Source organism: Medicago truncatula, chromosome 8, assembly GCF_003473485.1.
Source record: "Medicago truncatula cultivar Jemalong A17 chromosome 8, MtrunA17r5.0-ANR, whole genome shotgun sequence".
NCBI classification, from domain to species: domain Eukaryota; kingdom Viridiplantae; phylum Streptophyta; class Magnoliopsida; order Fabales; family Fabaceae; genus Medicago; species Medicago truncatula.
Window position 1 is genome coordinate 37019625 of NC_053049.1, and position 14096 is coordinate 37033720.

The 14096-nt window shown below is 35.4% G+C and overlaps 2 protein-coding genes across 2 annotated transcripts; one reads left to right on the top strand and one right to left on the bottom strand.

Moving 5' to 3' along the window:
• Positions 1 to 730: 730 nt before the first annotated feature.
• On the top strand, positions 731 to 2134 carry LOC25480594 (mitogen-activated protein kinase kinase kinase 20). Its single transcript, XM_013586941.3, has one exon. It carries the CDS (start codon positions 739 to 741, stop codon positions 1861 to 1863), a length of 1125 nt encoding a protein of 374 aa, XP_013442395.3. The 5' UTR covers positions 731 to 738; the 3' UTR covers positions 1864 to 2134.
• A 4637-nt stretch (positions 2135 to 6771) lies between these two features.
• Positions 6772 to 7518, bottom strand: LOC112418171 (uncharacterized). Its single transcript, XM_024774459.1, has one exon. The coding sequence runs from the start codon at positions 7516 to 7518 to the stop codon at positions 6772 to 6774; it is 747 nt and encodes a 248-aa protein (XP_024630227.1).
• Positions 7519 to 14096: the final 6578 nt, after the last annotated feature.

The following is a 14096-nucleotide window of genomic DNA, read 5'->3' on the forward strand; positions in this document are numbered from 1 at the left end:
ACTCCAAGAGATGCATAAAAAAAACAACTTTATTACTCAAATAAGGATTCATACGATACGAACCACCACACCAATTTACCAATATTCATGTTTAAATATCACACATTCATATATAGAAGTCACTTTCGAAACAGCGTAATATCTTTCAAAAGATCTTTCACAAGCGTTATTCTCATCAACCACGTACATGATTTTGGTACGCTAGTTCATCCAAAAATAGGAAACTAAAGGGTTAATAGTGTTTTTCACCCCTGTAATATATGTCATTTCCAGTTTTCACCCCTATAAAATTTTCGGTTTGATTTGCACCCTAGTAAAATTTTTATTTTCCGGAAAACACCCTTAATAGGCCATTCAAAAACCAAAATTTCTTGAAAAAATATTCTGAAAATGGTCTATTAGGGGTGTTTTCCGGAAATTTTATTTTTTACGAGGGTGCAAATCAAACCGAAAATTTTATAGGGGCGAAAACCAAAAATGACATATATTACAGGGGTAAAAAACACTATTAACCCGAAACTAAATCACTCTTTCCCTCTTAAATATCCTTGCCTATCACGTGCTTTAATTAATCTTTCACACTAATTTTATTATTTTAGTTTAAGAATTCCAACCTTTTTTTTACGGAAACAATTCAACCTTTTTTATTTTATTTTCCCACCACACCTTATTGCTTACGTCACAGAATATCAACTAGTACACCCCCCACCCAGTATATAAAAGGAAGATTACAGCTTCATGATTCTTGGAAGCCAGCCACAGTTAGTTGTTCTCTCTACTTGTATTTTCTTTCCTTCTTCTCCACAAATTCATCATATAAACAAAAAATCATTAAACAACGACATAGTTAGTTCAATGGATTGGGTACGAGGAGAAGCTGTTGGAAGAGGTAGTTTTGCAACTGTTAATTTAGTTATACCCAAAGGAAATTCATATTCAACTCCGACAGCCGTCAAAACATCCGAGGTTTCAACCTCGTCTTCACTCAAAAACGAGAAACATGTTCTTCATCAACTTGGTTCTTGTCAAAGAATTATTCCTTGTTTTGGAGATGATTACACTTTTGAGAATGGCAAAGAGTATTACAATTTATTCCTCGAATACGCTTCTGCGGGTGCTCTCTCCGATCAGGTGAAACTCAATGGTGGCCGGATACCGGAGCAACACATTCGTCGTTACACGAGGTCAATCGTTGAGGGACTTGATCACATTCATCGCAATGGATTTGTTCATTGTGATATAAAGCTTCAAAATATTTTGGTGTTCAATGATGGTGAAATCAAAATTGCTGATTTTGGTCTTGCCAAGAAAACAGGGGGAAAACAGAGTTTGAAATGCAGGGGAACTCCACTTTTTATGTCGCCGGAATCAGTAAACCACGGTGAGCATGAATCTCCGGCGGATATATGGGCACTTGGGTGTGCGGTGGTGGAGATGGTAACTGGAAAACCAGCATGGAATTTGGAGAAAGATTCAAATATGTGGTCATTGTTGCTTCGGATTGGTACCGGAGAAGAATCGCCGGTGATACCCGAAGAATTGTCAAAAGAAGGAAAAGATTTTGTTGAGAAGTGTTTTGTGAAAGATCCAAGAAAAAGATGGACGGCTGAGATGCTTTTGAATCATCCTTTTGTTGAAGAAGTGAAGAATGTTAATGAATCATCACCAAGAAATCACTTTGATTTCAATGATTGGGTTTCTAGTGCGACTGATTCGGTTCCGAATTCACCGGAATCGGAAGAATCAAGTCCATGGGATTTTGATTCCAAATTTTGCTCCGCGGCGGACCGGCTCTGGCAGCTTGTGACTGATGAACGGCTGGTGAGTTCGTCGGAATTAGATAGTTGGATTAGTGTTAGATGAACTTCGAATTTTTTTTGGCAGAGGTGAAACAGAGTAAATTAGAGGTAGAAGATGGATCATTGTGATTTTTTGGTAACAATGATCGTTGTAATTAATTAGGTCTTGGTTTGATTTTGATTATTCAAATTTGTTTATTCTATAGAATGTACATAGATTCTTGATTTGAGATTTTATTACTTGGTGGTGGAAGAGTTTTACTTGCGAGTTGCCACGATTGTGGTCCTTTGTACGTAGGCTGATTTTACAATACAATACTATATTTTTATCTTTACTCAATTGCTATTATTTGATTGATTTTTAGATTGAATTTTGAAGAAGTGGATAATTCGTTTAACACTTAATAAAAATTAAAATGTTTAAAAAAAAAACCTTAATAAATTTAATTATAAGTCCCTAAAAAAAATTAATCATAAGTAACTTTTTTCCCAAAAAAGAGAAAGTAACATTAAACTCAATTTAGTGGAGAATCCGAGGTTCGAACCCCGACCTCTGCACATTACATCTCCGGTTACTACCAACTAAGCTACATTTATCGGACCATTAAACTTAATTTTTATTGTTTTACGTATACCACTCACTCATTCGCAAAAATCAATCTAAAATTCATAGAGTAATATCTTTTAAGTAAATTTAAGTTCTAGTTTTGTCTATGAAAAGACACATAGATCAATGAATCCTATTAAAAATAGTCTGTCAATGTTTTCCACAAACATTAGGTAAAAATAAAATCGATTGATAATTCACCCTGATAGTATGATTAAAAACTACAGTATGTTTTACGATTTATACAAGAATGTTTATTGGACTCTCACTTGTCCAAAATTGTGGTTAATTCCTGTAGTTAAATTCAACATATAATTTTGACAGTGAGATAAATTAACTATTTACTCAAATAAATTGATCATTAACACAAAATCTTGTTAACAAGTGTCTTATGAGCACTCTTTCTGTTGGTTAATTCAGTGTCAAATATCCAAAGTTTATTCTTCTGGCTTTAACTCTTCGTTGACATATATTTAGTCAATGGGTAAAAAAACTTGGTGTTGGTTGACATTTGTTTCTTCCTTTTAATTATGATTTCCGTTGACAATGTTGATTAGGACTTTCAAATTTCAGTGTGAAAGTATAAAGTCAGTGGAAACACTTGGGCCTCCGGGTATCATTTGCCAGCGAAGAAACAACTCTTTCCACATTTTGGAAACAAGGAATTTTTTAGTGTCTATCTACTAAAAATAGAACTCGAGTGAAAAATTCTACTTTTAATTGTGTACAAAGATTCCTGGCCAATTTCTAAGGGGCACCATCTAAATTTAGCTCTTATGACAATGATTATGTTATCACATGCATAAGAATAGGAAGATGAAAAGAAAAGTGATATGGTATGTGATTATAGAATGTTGGCTATAATTGAGCAGTAACCATCAAAATGTAAGTTGGGATATCTGCAAATATTATGACGCTCAAGTTAATAAGAGAATGTGTGTGAGGGGTATTGAAAGCATAGAAGTAATGTATATTGTGTTGTGGTCTAGCGACCTATTTATACAGTTAAAAAATGAAATATTTGGATAGCAGTTGAGAGGTACTTACGAACTGTGGCTATTAGTGTTGAAACCATCGTTGGTCGTTCTGCATTTATAGGTGAAAATGTTACAGATCTACAAGGATCATAAGCTTCCCAACTGTGAATACCTTCGTGTATTTCTTGGAGGGTGTATTTGGTCTCCTTTATGTTGAGGCATTTGAGGAGGGGAATCGAGAAGCCTCTCAATATAAAGTGTCTAGTATGATAGAGTATGAGCATGTTCTTGTTTTAACTTTCAACACTTATTTTGAATGCGACAGAAGTTCTTCGATCGAAACCTACCAAATATGATAGGGGCCAACCAATTCTAGTTGAGAGTGAGGATGTTAATGATGCATATCGTCTTGTTCTTTTCTACGCTAGGTTTGTTAATACCTCTTGTATCACGTACTTGTGTTTCATTTGGGTGCTTTCTAGTTTTAAGAGGATATAAGCTTGGGTGTTATATATGTTTGTGGGGAACATGATGTACTTCAACATATTCGAATTCTCCCATTTTCTTTCTGACTAACTCGAGGTATACTGAAAGATACTCGTCACTGCCTTGAAATTCTCCTTGTACTTGGGATTCTACTAGTTGAAAAATCTATACAAATTTAATTCTTTTACCCCTATGTCCTCTACTAGTCTATGTCAGACTAGAAATGCTTCGTAACTCATTTGATTGTTGGATGTTGAGAATGACAACCCAAAGATACTTTGACGATGAATATTCTTCCATTCTTGTGTATTATGAATACACTGTTCCTTCTAGAGTCGGATGAAGCATCCACGTAGATGATCAAATTCTGTTGGTTTTTCTTCGAGAGAAATTGTCATTTTTGCTATGAAGCCGACAAGCACTCGGGCTTTTAAAGTGTTGCGCTCCTCAAACTTGATAACAAATTCTGGGAGCTCGAGTGACCATTTCTTCATTTTACTTGTCATATTCAGTCAAAAGAGAGTTTACCTAATTGGTTGGTCTGCTAGCAACATATACGAGCTAAAAAATATTGTCGGAGTCTCCTAGAAGCCATGACTAAAGCAAGTTGTCATTTTTCAATCTTATAATATCGCAACTCCTACCCTTATTACATTGATAATTTGAGAATATGACACAACTTAAACAAATATGTTTTGATTCATTATTACATTGGTCCGAATAGAACTAGATTCATATTCCTTAAACAATCTCTCATATTCGAGTCTTGTGGATAAAAGATAATGTTGTTGGAAGGAAAAATTAGGCATGGCAATGGGGCCGGGTGGGGACGGATTTTACCTTCTCCGTCCCCATACCCGATTCTCATATATTTACTTATTACCCTACCCATACCCAACGGGGATGAGAAATTGAATCACATCCCCGTCCCCGATGGGTTCGGGTACCCCCGCCCCATCCCCGTCCCCGCATTGAATAATTTTTTTAATGAAAAATAGAAGTTTTTTTGCATCCCCAAGAGCAAGTTGTAATACATTATCCAACAATATGTTCACTTTAACATTTGTTAGATGGAATGATTTAGTTGCTCCTTTAAATATCAATGATAGTTTTTATTAACATGACAATTATCAAACAAAATAACATGACATATCAACATAAAGTATTTTTTTTACATTTGGGACGAGTTTGGGTATGGGTTTGAAGTGGGTACAAATATACTCGTTACCAGTCTCATACCCGTGTTTTGAAATCGAGAAAAACCCGTCAAATTGATTTTGATTCGGGTGAATAACCACGGATATAAAGTTTGTTGCTATGCCTAGGAAAAATCCTACGCAAAGCCGATAAATACTTTGACCAATAATATAGTTTACTAAAAAAAAGTTTTCAAGATAGACTCAGTTCCCTTGAAACATCAAATAAAACAGGGCTTGTCTTCAAATTGGTATTCTTATTCAACTTTTCAATTTTCATGTTACATAGAATTAAAATGGAAAAGAACAATGAACGTGTTTATAATTCATTTGTTTCCCCATAGAGACCATTAAGGTTGACTTTTTTGGCTGTAACAAGAATAGAAGTCTGCGTTCAATTGGATTGACCGGGCCTAACAACCTTGCATTTTCTTTTTGTTTTGGATAAATATTTGCCACCAATAATTTGATAGTCAATTAATTATACATGTAATTTATAATTAAAAGACTTTTTGTTTTGGATAAATATTTGCCACTACTAATTTGATAGTCAATTAATTATACATGTAATTTATAATTAAGAGGACTTCCTAAACCATATATTATTATCTTTTGCAAATCCTAAAATTACTTAAACATTATAGACCAAAATATAGTAGTCCTCGTGAGTATAACTCTATTGTTAAAAATAATGTAATATATAATATGTACAAGATTTGAGGTTCAAATCTCGGCCACGAAAAAAAATCTAAAGTATAGTAATCATATATATGACTGTTCCACTAGTATGGCAAAGGGCAATGGCATATAAAATTGCATTTTATCCAACACTTTAAACATTGCATCACGACCAAGCATTATCCGAATCTAGACCAAAGTCATCTAATTGGTATCACTTTCCTTGAACTCAGTTTCTGTCAATTATTTTAATTAAAATATCACAATACAACTTGCATCATATTACAATTTACAACTCTCCCCGCAACTAAAACCTGACTATGACTTTCTTGCAGCCCCCGGATTACAACTTGTCCAAATGGAGCAAAAATCATTTTAAAATTTGAAATAATAAATAAGATCAATCCTTGTAAAAAGAAAGAGTATGGGAAGGAGAAATGATATGATTGGAGGATCAGAAACGCAGATAGCAACCAATAAATGAATTTCAAATACACCTCAAACTTTAGTTTTTTTTTTTTTAATAATTATTTATCGCGTTCAAAGTGGAAATCAAACACTTGACTTCTTGTTACTTTATTACCATATTTTCTAACTTTTTTATTTTGAAGAAATCAAAATGAAATATATTAACTACGGCGATGTAAACACCTCAGTACAAGGTGTACTAAATGTTCCAACCCGGCAAACAAACTGTCACAAAGTATAATTACAAGAATAAGTCAGTCGATACCGAAACAATATATAGGGTTCGATCACCAACTTTGAGAACCGTACACAAAAATGGTTTTGATGGCTTCAAGCCACCGCACCGGATGAAATTTTACTTTATCTAATAGCTGCTCAATAGGTGTTGCAGTGTTTTTGAACAGTCTGTTGTTTCATTCATTCCACAACAACCAAACACACAAAAGCCATAATAATTGAAGAAAAGAGTGACGAGCCTTTGTATAACCTGAATAATGAATAAATTGGTGGAAGTGCTCACTGACATTGTCTGTATCAACACCAGTCACTCCAATCCAAGATCAGATAAGCTGCCAGAGAGAACCAAAAACATGACAATGTAAGAACAAGTGAGAGGCCGACTCCTCTATACCGCACCCTGAAACGCATAACGTGTCTGTGACCTGAGTAATACCGCGCCTTTGGAGATTGGTTTTAGTGGGTAACTTGTCTTTCAGCAACCGCCACGCAACAATGGAAACTTTCAAGGGAACCTGCTGATGCCATACAAGGTTTGCTGTCTCGTCTAGATTAGGGGCTTCCATGTATGTTAGAGCATGATAGGCGTCTCTTACTATGTAACCGGCATGTTTGTCTGGCTCCCATAGCCACCTGTCAAAAACATTCAACTGTACAACAACATTAGTCAATAAAATCCTATACTCCTCTACCAACTCCTCCTCCCACACCCACAAACGTCTCCTCCAACTCCACGCCGCACCACCATCCTCCCAACCAATGGCATACATATCCGCCATTGTGATAAGCTTATTTGTTGTAAGTTCAAATAAGCGAGCAAACCTCCTACACAAGGGAACATCTCCTACCCATTTATCCAACCAAAAGAAGGTATTTCTCCCATCCCCTAGAACTTTTGATACCCTCTGTGCAAACCATCCCCCATCAGTCTCGCCCACTCCATCCCTAATCTTCGCTACCTCTCTCCACCATGATGAAGCACTCCAGCCCCCAACCTCCAACCTCCCTGCCTCCTCACCATATCTCGCCACTAAAACCCTATACCACAAACCGCCTCGCTCTACCAACATCCTCCAACATCACTTGCCTAACAAGGCGGTATTGAATTCCTTCAACTGCCTCACCCCCAAACCACCATCCGCTTTTTTTTTTAAACAAATAGAGCTCCAATAAATCCAGGAAATTTTCCTGTTAGACTCACACCCTCCCAAAAAAAAAGTATTAAAAATAGATTCAATGAGAGAAATGATACCTGACGGAGCTTTGAAAAAGGAAAGAGCATAGACAGGAAGCGAGGTCAAGACATATTTGAGAAGAATTAAACGGCCCCCGAAGGATAAGAAGCGACTTTGCCACCCCGCCAATCTAGTTTTAATAGTATTTATCACGGGTTCTCAAAACACTAACTTACGAGGATCTCATTCAATCGACAATATTCACAACCTGTTGGCCAACACCTTTGACAATATTTTATACAGACACCCAACCAATGCTATAGGACGAAAGTCATTCAATATATGAGGACTGTCAACTTTAGGAATAAGAGCTATGAAGTAGAATGAATACCTCTTGATAATTTATCGTTCCTATGAAATTCAGATATGAATCGTATAATGTCACCTTCGATATCCTCCCAAAATTCCTTGATGAAACCAAGATTCTCACCATCCGGGCCTGGACTTTTAAAACTATCACAATCCCACACCACAGCTTTTACTTCCGCTTTTGAAAAAGGTAAAATTAGGCTTCTTCCTTCCGCGTAAGACAGTTGCTTGAATGATAAATTTTCAGCCCCTGGTCTTAGAATGTTTTGTGCCGCAAAATGATCTTTAAAATGGGTAAAAACCGCATTCCGGATGGGCTGAACGCCTTCTACAAGATTTCCATTCACCATCAGCGAAACAAAATAATTTCTATGACGCCGACTAGAGAGAATCGAATGAAAATATTTTGAGTTTGCATCCCCATCCTTCAACCAACGAAAATGGGACTGCTGCCAAGTAATACTAGCACTAACACGCGACAAAGAGTGAATGTCATGCGTTATATTCCTCATCTCCTCGATCTCTTCCACTAATAACCCATCTTCCTCCACTTTATCATCTAACTTAGATAACCATATTTTTTAAACCTTCAATTTTTCCTGGTATATTTTTAGCATGAACAAAATGCCACTCCTTCAGAGCGTCCTTGATCAATTTGAATTTTTCACGGAGGACATAGCCGCCCCACCCTTCAACTTCAAGAGACTTCCATTTCTCTTTGACAAACTCTTTATAACCTGACAATTCTTGCCAACATTTCAACATTCTCAGCGGTCGGGGTCCCCAATTTTCCTCATCCACAGACAATTGGACAGGACAATGATCGGAGAGGCCTCGAAGGAGGGCTACCTGAAAACAATTGGGCCATTGAAGACACCATTCTTCGGATAATAAAAAACGGTCTAACCTGCTCATAGCTGAACCATTTCGTTTGAACCACGTGTATCGACGACCATACAACGGTAAATATATCAACCCATTGTCATCAATAAAATGGCTGAAGTGATGATAATCATAGGTGGCGCTATTTCCCCTTTGAGACCATCTTTCCTCCGCATTTCGAACCGCATTAAAATCTCCACACAAACACACCTTCGCACCACTTAACAACTGCAATCTAGCTGACAAAGAATCTCATAATTCTTGATTTGCACGAGATTCACATGGGGCATAGATATTAAACAAATAGAACTCCTCATTGGTGCGAGTAAATCTGCCATGAATATAAAGAATATGTTCCTGACTACCAGAAGACCAAACCTCCACTTCTTTTGAATCCACACAATTAACAGTCCCCCTGAGGACCCTACAGATGATCGATAAGAAAAAGCATGATTTGAGTCTCCCTATAACGAATTACATAAAGAATCATCACACACCAAAAGTTTTGTCTCTTGTAAGCATAAAATGAAAGAACTCTTCTCTCCCACCAACCTCCTGACTTTCCACCTTTTCTCTACACCTCCCAACCCCCGCACGTTCCATGAAATAAGCTTCATAACACACACCAACCACGCACACACCCAACACCAACACCAGACTCCTACACTCCCTCCACCTCCTCATCTCTCCCAACCACCACAGGCATCAACACGGGTCCTAAATCAACACTTTTATGCCGGGATAACACACTAAACTTATTGTGACAACTTCCTTTAAACGAAACACCTATAACTTTACCAATACTTTGCACATTCGATGCCTTTGACTCTTCATCTCCATTTAAAGTTACCCAGTTCATCCAATCATTATTCACGGAGCCTAAAGATGAAGATTCATTTAGAGAATTTAGACTCACCGCCTCTAATGACCTTGTGACTCTCTCCCTTTGTCGACGTCGATTCTGAATTTTCTGTTTCAAGACTTTCATAATTTTAGACTTCCGCAAAACCTTCATAACCTCTTCTCTATAAACACCTTCTGCCTTCTTTTTGACGTTATTTTTCAGGGATACCTTAACGCCAAGTAAAAATCGAACCTGCAACATAGCATGACACCAAACGTATTTGGTGTCATGCACGTGTGAAAAGACTGTAATTAACATGACATGGGCATATATACTCAAACAATCAGTTCAACTTTTTTGAAATTATTATCGATGTCTTTGTACGAATGTTAGTATTGTACTTGTGGTATGTGTTAATATACGAGCTTGATAGATTAAGACCCGTAAAGTTGTAATAACCGAAATAAAAATCCCACTGAAGCCGAAAGCAAACAAATTAGAGACGTTGCTGTTGGTGCAAAGTGACTGGAGAGCTAAAATTAGAGGGTCATACTCACATTTCACGAATCTAAATCAAATTTTCATGAATGCAAATATATAACTGGGGTCCCTTTTTCTCTAGAACTTTGATATTTAACAAATGCATAAATGTGGTATGCCCAAATTGTAGCCCATAGTTGTCCATGATCTATCGGACCCACTAATAATAGAGGAATGAATACGATGTAACAAAGTTGAAAGAAGCTTGAAAATGTGCAAAATTGATTAGAAATCAGCCCCCTAACTTTGTTTGTTGCATTGCACCAAAGGGAAAAGTGACAAAATTCGTTAATGATACATGTAAGCTTAACTTAACCATTCACATCAATCTAGAGCCGTCAATTGCCACCGTCGGCTAAGAGACTTATATAGCGATGGTTTCTTTGTAAATCGTATCTAACAACAATCCTTTCAAATGTTTGTGTTATTATATCTAAGGTGTTACTATAGTTTTTTGTTTTTTATTTTATTAAAAATGACATTTAGGGTAGGTCTTGAGTCTTGACATGGCTATCGGTCACGACTTTGCTTATCTTAAAAAGAAATTAGACTTTTCATTCGTGTTGCACCATGAGTCATATACATGCTAAGTTTAATAGTTCAATTACCACTTATAAATTTAATGTGTCATTTTTTAACACAAGTAACGACTTTATTAACAAGATCGTCAATGAAAACTACAAATTTAATTCAACTTTTTTTTTTCTTTTATAAACGGAAGTCATTATCGACATCAATGACTTCCTTTTTTTAATTTTTCAAAATAATATCAAAAAGTGGATGTCGTAAAAAACTTTGGTGAAAATCAAGATAAATAAAGGTAAGTTATTTGTGGCACATCTAATTTCTTAAATTACATGGGATTGACCGATACGACCTCGTTAGACGAAGGACTTTGCGAGCAAGGAGAGTTGCACTTGATTACGTTTAGTTATTTCTCTTTTTTTTTCTTCTTCTAGTTTTATGGTTCTGTTTATTTTTTTCCTAATTTTACTATTTTGTTATTTCCCTTTCTTTAGATTATGCAAGTTGTTATGTTAAGATTGGCTATATTTGATCTAGTGAACTAATTATGAGTTGTTGAATAATAACAAGGTTTTCACTTTCTCCCCTAATTTCTCATCTATTTTCTCTCCTAGGAGTTTACACTTACTCGAAGAGTGCCATTTTCTTCATCTCTTTTCTCTCTAGGAGTTTACACTCACTCGAAGAGTGCCATTTTCTTCATCTCTTTTCTCTCCATGAGTTAACACTCACTCGAAGAGTGCCCTTTTCTTCACTCTGATATAATTAGAGTGTATCATTGGCCAAATTTTCAACATTCTGAGTCAACATCATAGGCAAAAGCATACACGGGACAATGACACCAATGACAATCACTTTTTTTACGGTCTAGGTTGCACCGATATTTTTTGTTCGGTATATATTACATCAATATTTTTGTATGATCTAGATTGCAATGACATTTTGTATGATCAAGATTTACATCGAAAATTTATATAATCTATTTTAACTAAGGTCCTAGGTTCGAATCCATTTTTGGGCATGCAACAATGTTAAAACTCTTACGGAGAGTTTGCCGCCCATTTAGGTTTCACAAAACTCGATAGATTAATCTCCACAGTTACACTTATGCAGATACTCGATTTAAAAAAAAAATGCATTCATCGATGTGTGAGAGAGATCTGAGAGATGGAAGAAGAGTGATTAGATTGAGAGAGATCAAATATGATGGTTGTGAAGTGCTTATGCACAGTGCATAAGGATTTCCTTATGCACCATAACTTTTGCCCACGAGGACAATGCAATATTTTTTTTTAGAGTAAATTACATTTCATCTCCCTCAAAGATGCTTGAATTACACTTTCCTCCCCTCTTATGTTAAAATATACACTCCCCTCCCTTGAAAAGTAAAATTTACACTCCCTTCCCCTATAAGATGCTTGAATTACAACCCCCTCCCTTAATAATTAAATATGGACTACACTTTAATCCATTTTAACATAAATAAATATTTGTATAATATATAATTTTTGAATCACCATTTAAAAAATATAAATTCGTTTCTTTATAATCTAAATGTCAATAACAATTAAATTTAAATATTTTGTTATTAATTTTATAATTTAGAGTATAAAATTCACTTTTAAATAAACATACTTAATCGACTTTAGTAATTTTTCACATATTTTAATTTTATTTTGGGTTGTTTCATATTTTATAATAGGGTTTAAAATTATATGTTAATGAAATTGTGAATAAAAAATAGAGAAAGATATGTATTCAAAATTTAATTATATTAAAATCAACCGTAATGCTATTATCTTTAGAATTTTTTTTTGGATACAGAATTTTCTTAATATCTGTAGTTAACTATTTTTGCTTATAACCTAGTCAGCAATAGCTCGGAGTATATTCTGGTAGACTATTTTTGCATGCCTTTTCTTAATCTTTGTGATTAACTACTCCTTCCTTCATCCTATTAATGAAAGAAGATTTTATGAAAGAAACTTAATTTTCTGTCCCACCATACTACTACTAGATAACTAAAAGTAGTAATGTCTTTCTTTAAAGGGATCTATGAGGTGGATGTGATTTTTGTTGTTGCAAAAATAATCTTTTCAGTGAGAAAACGAAAAGGTAACCAAATTAAACGACCCACCTTGTGCTTCGTGATAACTGTGCTTTACCATCATGAGTGTTTTGATGTACTAAAGAATGGTGGCGTTTAATTTGGGAAAGAGAAGTTGTTTCCCACCATGAGAAAATTAATTTTGACCGTTAGATTAAATAGAGAACATATTTTTATCATAGACACTCAACATCAGATTTTTTTTTTCCACACTCACCACTCAACAACAACATGCACCACTACTTCAACTCTCTTTCTTCCTCTCATTCTGACCACCACCGCACACCACTAGGCTGCTGCCGGAAAACTCAAAGTTCCAAGTTTTATATGGGTGTTGTTCTAGAAAATAACAAATTGAAATTGGCTTTGTTCCAATATCATTTAATTTCACAAATTTCTTAAAACGAGGAACAAAGATTCACCACTCAATCTACCATGGATCTTCACCATTCTTGGTAGTCACTTTATAATACTGCAAGCGAGACAATAGAGGTGAATCAGGTGATGGTGTTTTTGTGTTTGTTGTGGAGACATAGATGTGGGGTCAAATTCTCAAAAATCAAGTTCCAGCATGTGCCATCACTCTGTTCCTCTTATATTCATCCTGGAATTGTTGAAGCATGCAAGCGTCGCCAGATTCGGGAAGGAGAGAAAGAAAAGAGAGTTGGGGCAGCTGCAAGTGGTGGGCCAATATGGAAAAATTGTTGGTGTTGAGTGTCTATGATAAAAGTATGTTCTCTAGTTTATCTAATGGTCAAAATTAACTTTCCCATGGTGGGAAACAACTTCACTTCCCCAAATTAAACGCCACCATTAAACAATAAGTATCCAGAACAACATAAAAATGATGGCACAACACAAATCAAAAAGAGACATAATAAATTGTACTCCATCGTTTTAAGATGAATGTCGTTTTAGTTAATTGCACACAGATTAAGGAATGAAATGAAATAATCATTAGACATAACACTTTTACTAAAATGCTTAAGAAAAAGACAAAATTAAAGTTACATTGAAAATTGTGCCGGAGAAAAGTTGAAGTATTTATTGAGGGTAAAGTTGGGAGAAAAAAATTAAAATTGTATTGGAAATGTAAAGTGACGTTCATTTTAAAACAATTTTTTTTGGTTAAAGTGACACTCATTTTGAAACGGAAGGAGTATGATATTGAATAATTTGTTGTTTTATATGATTTTTTACGAACAA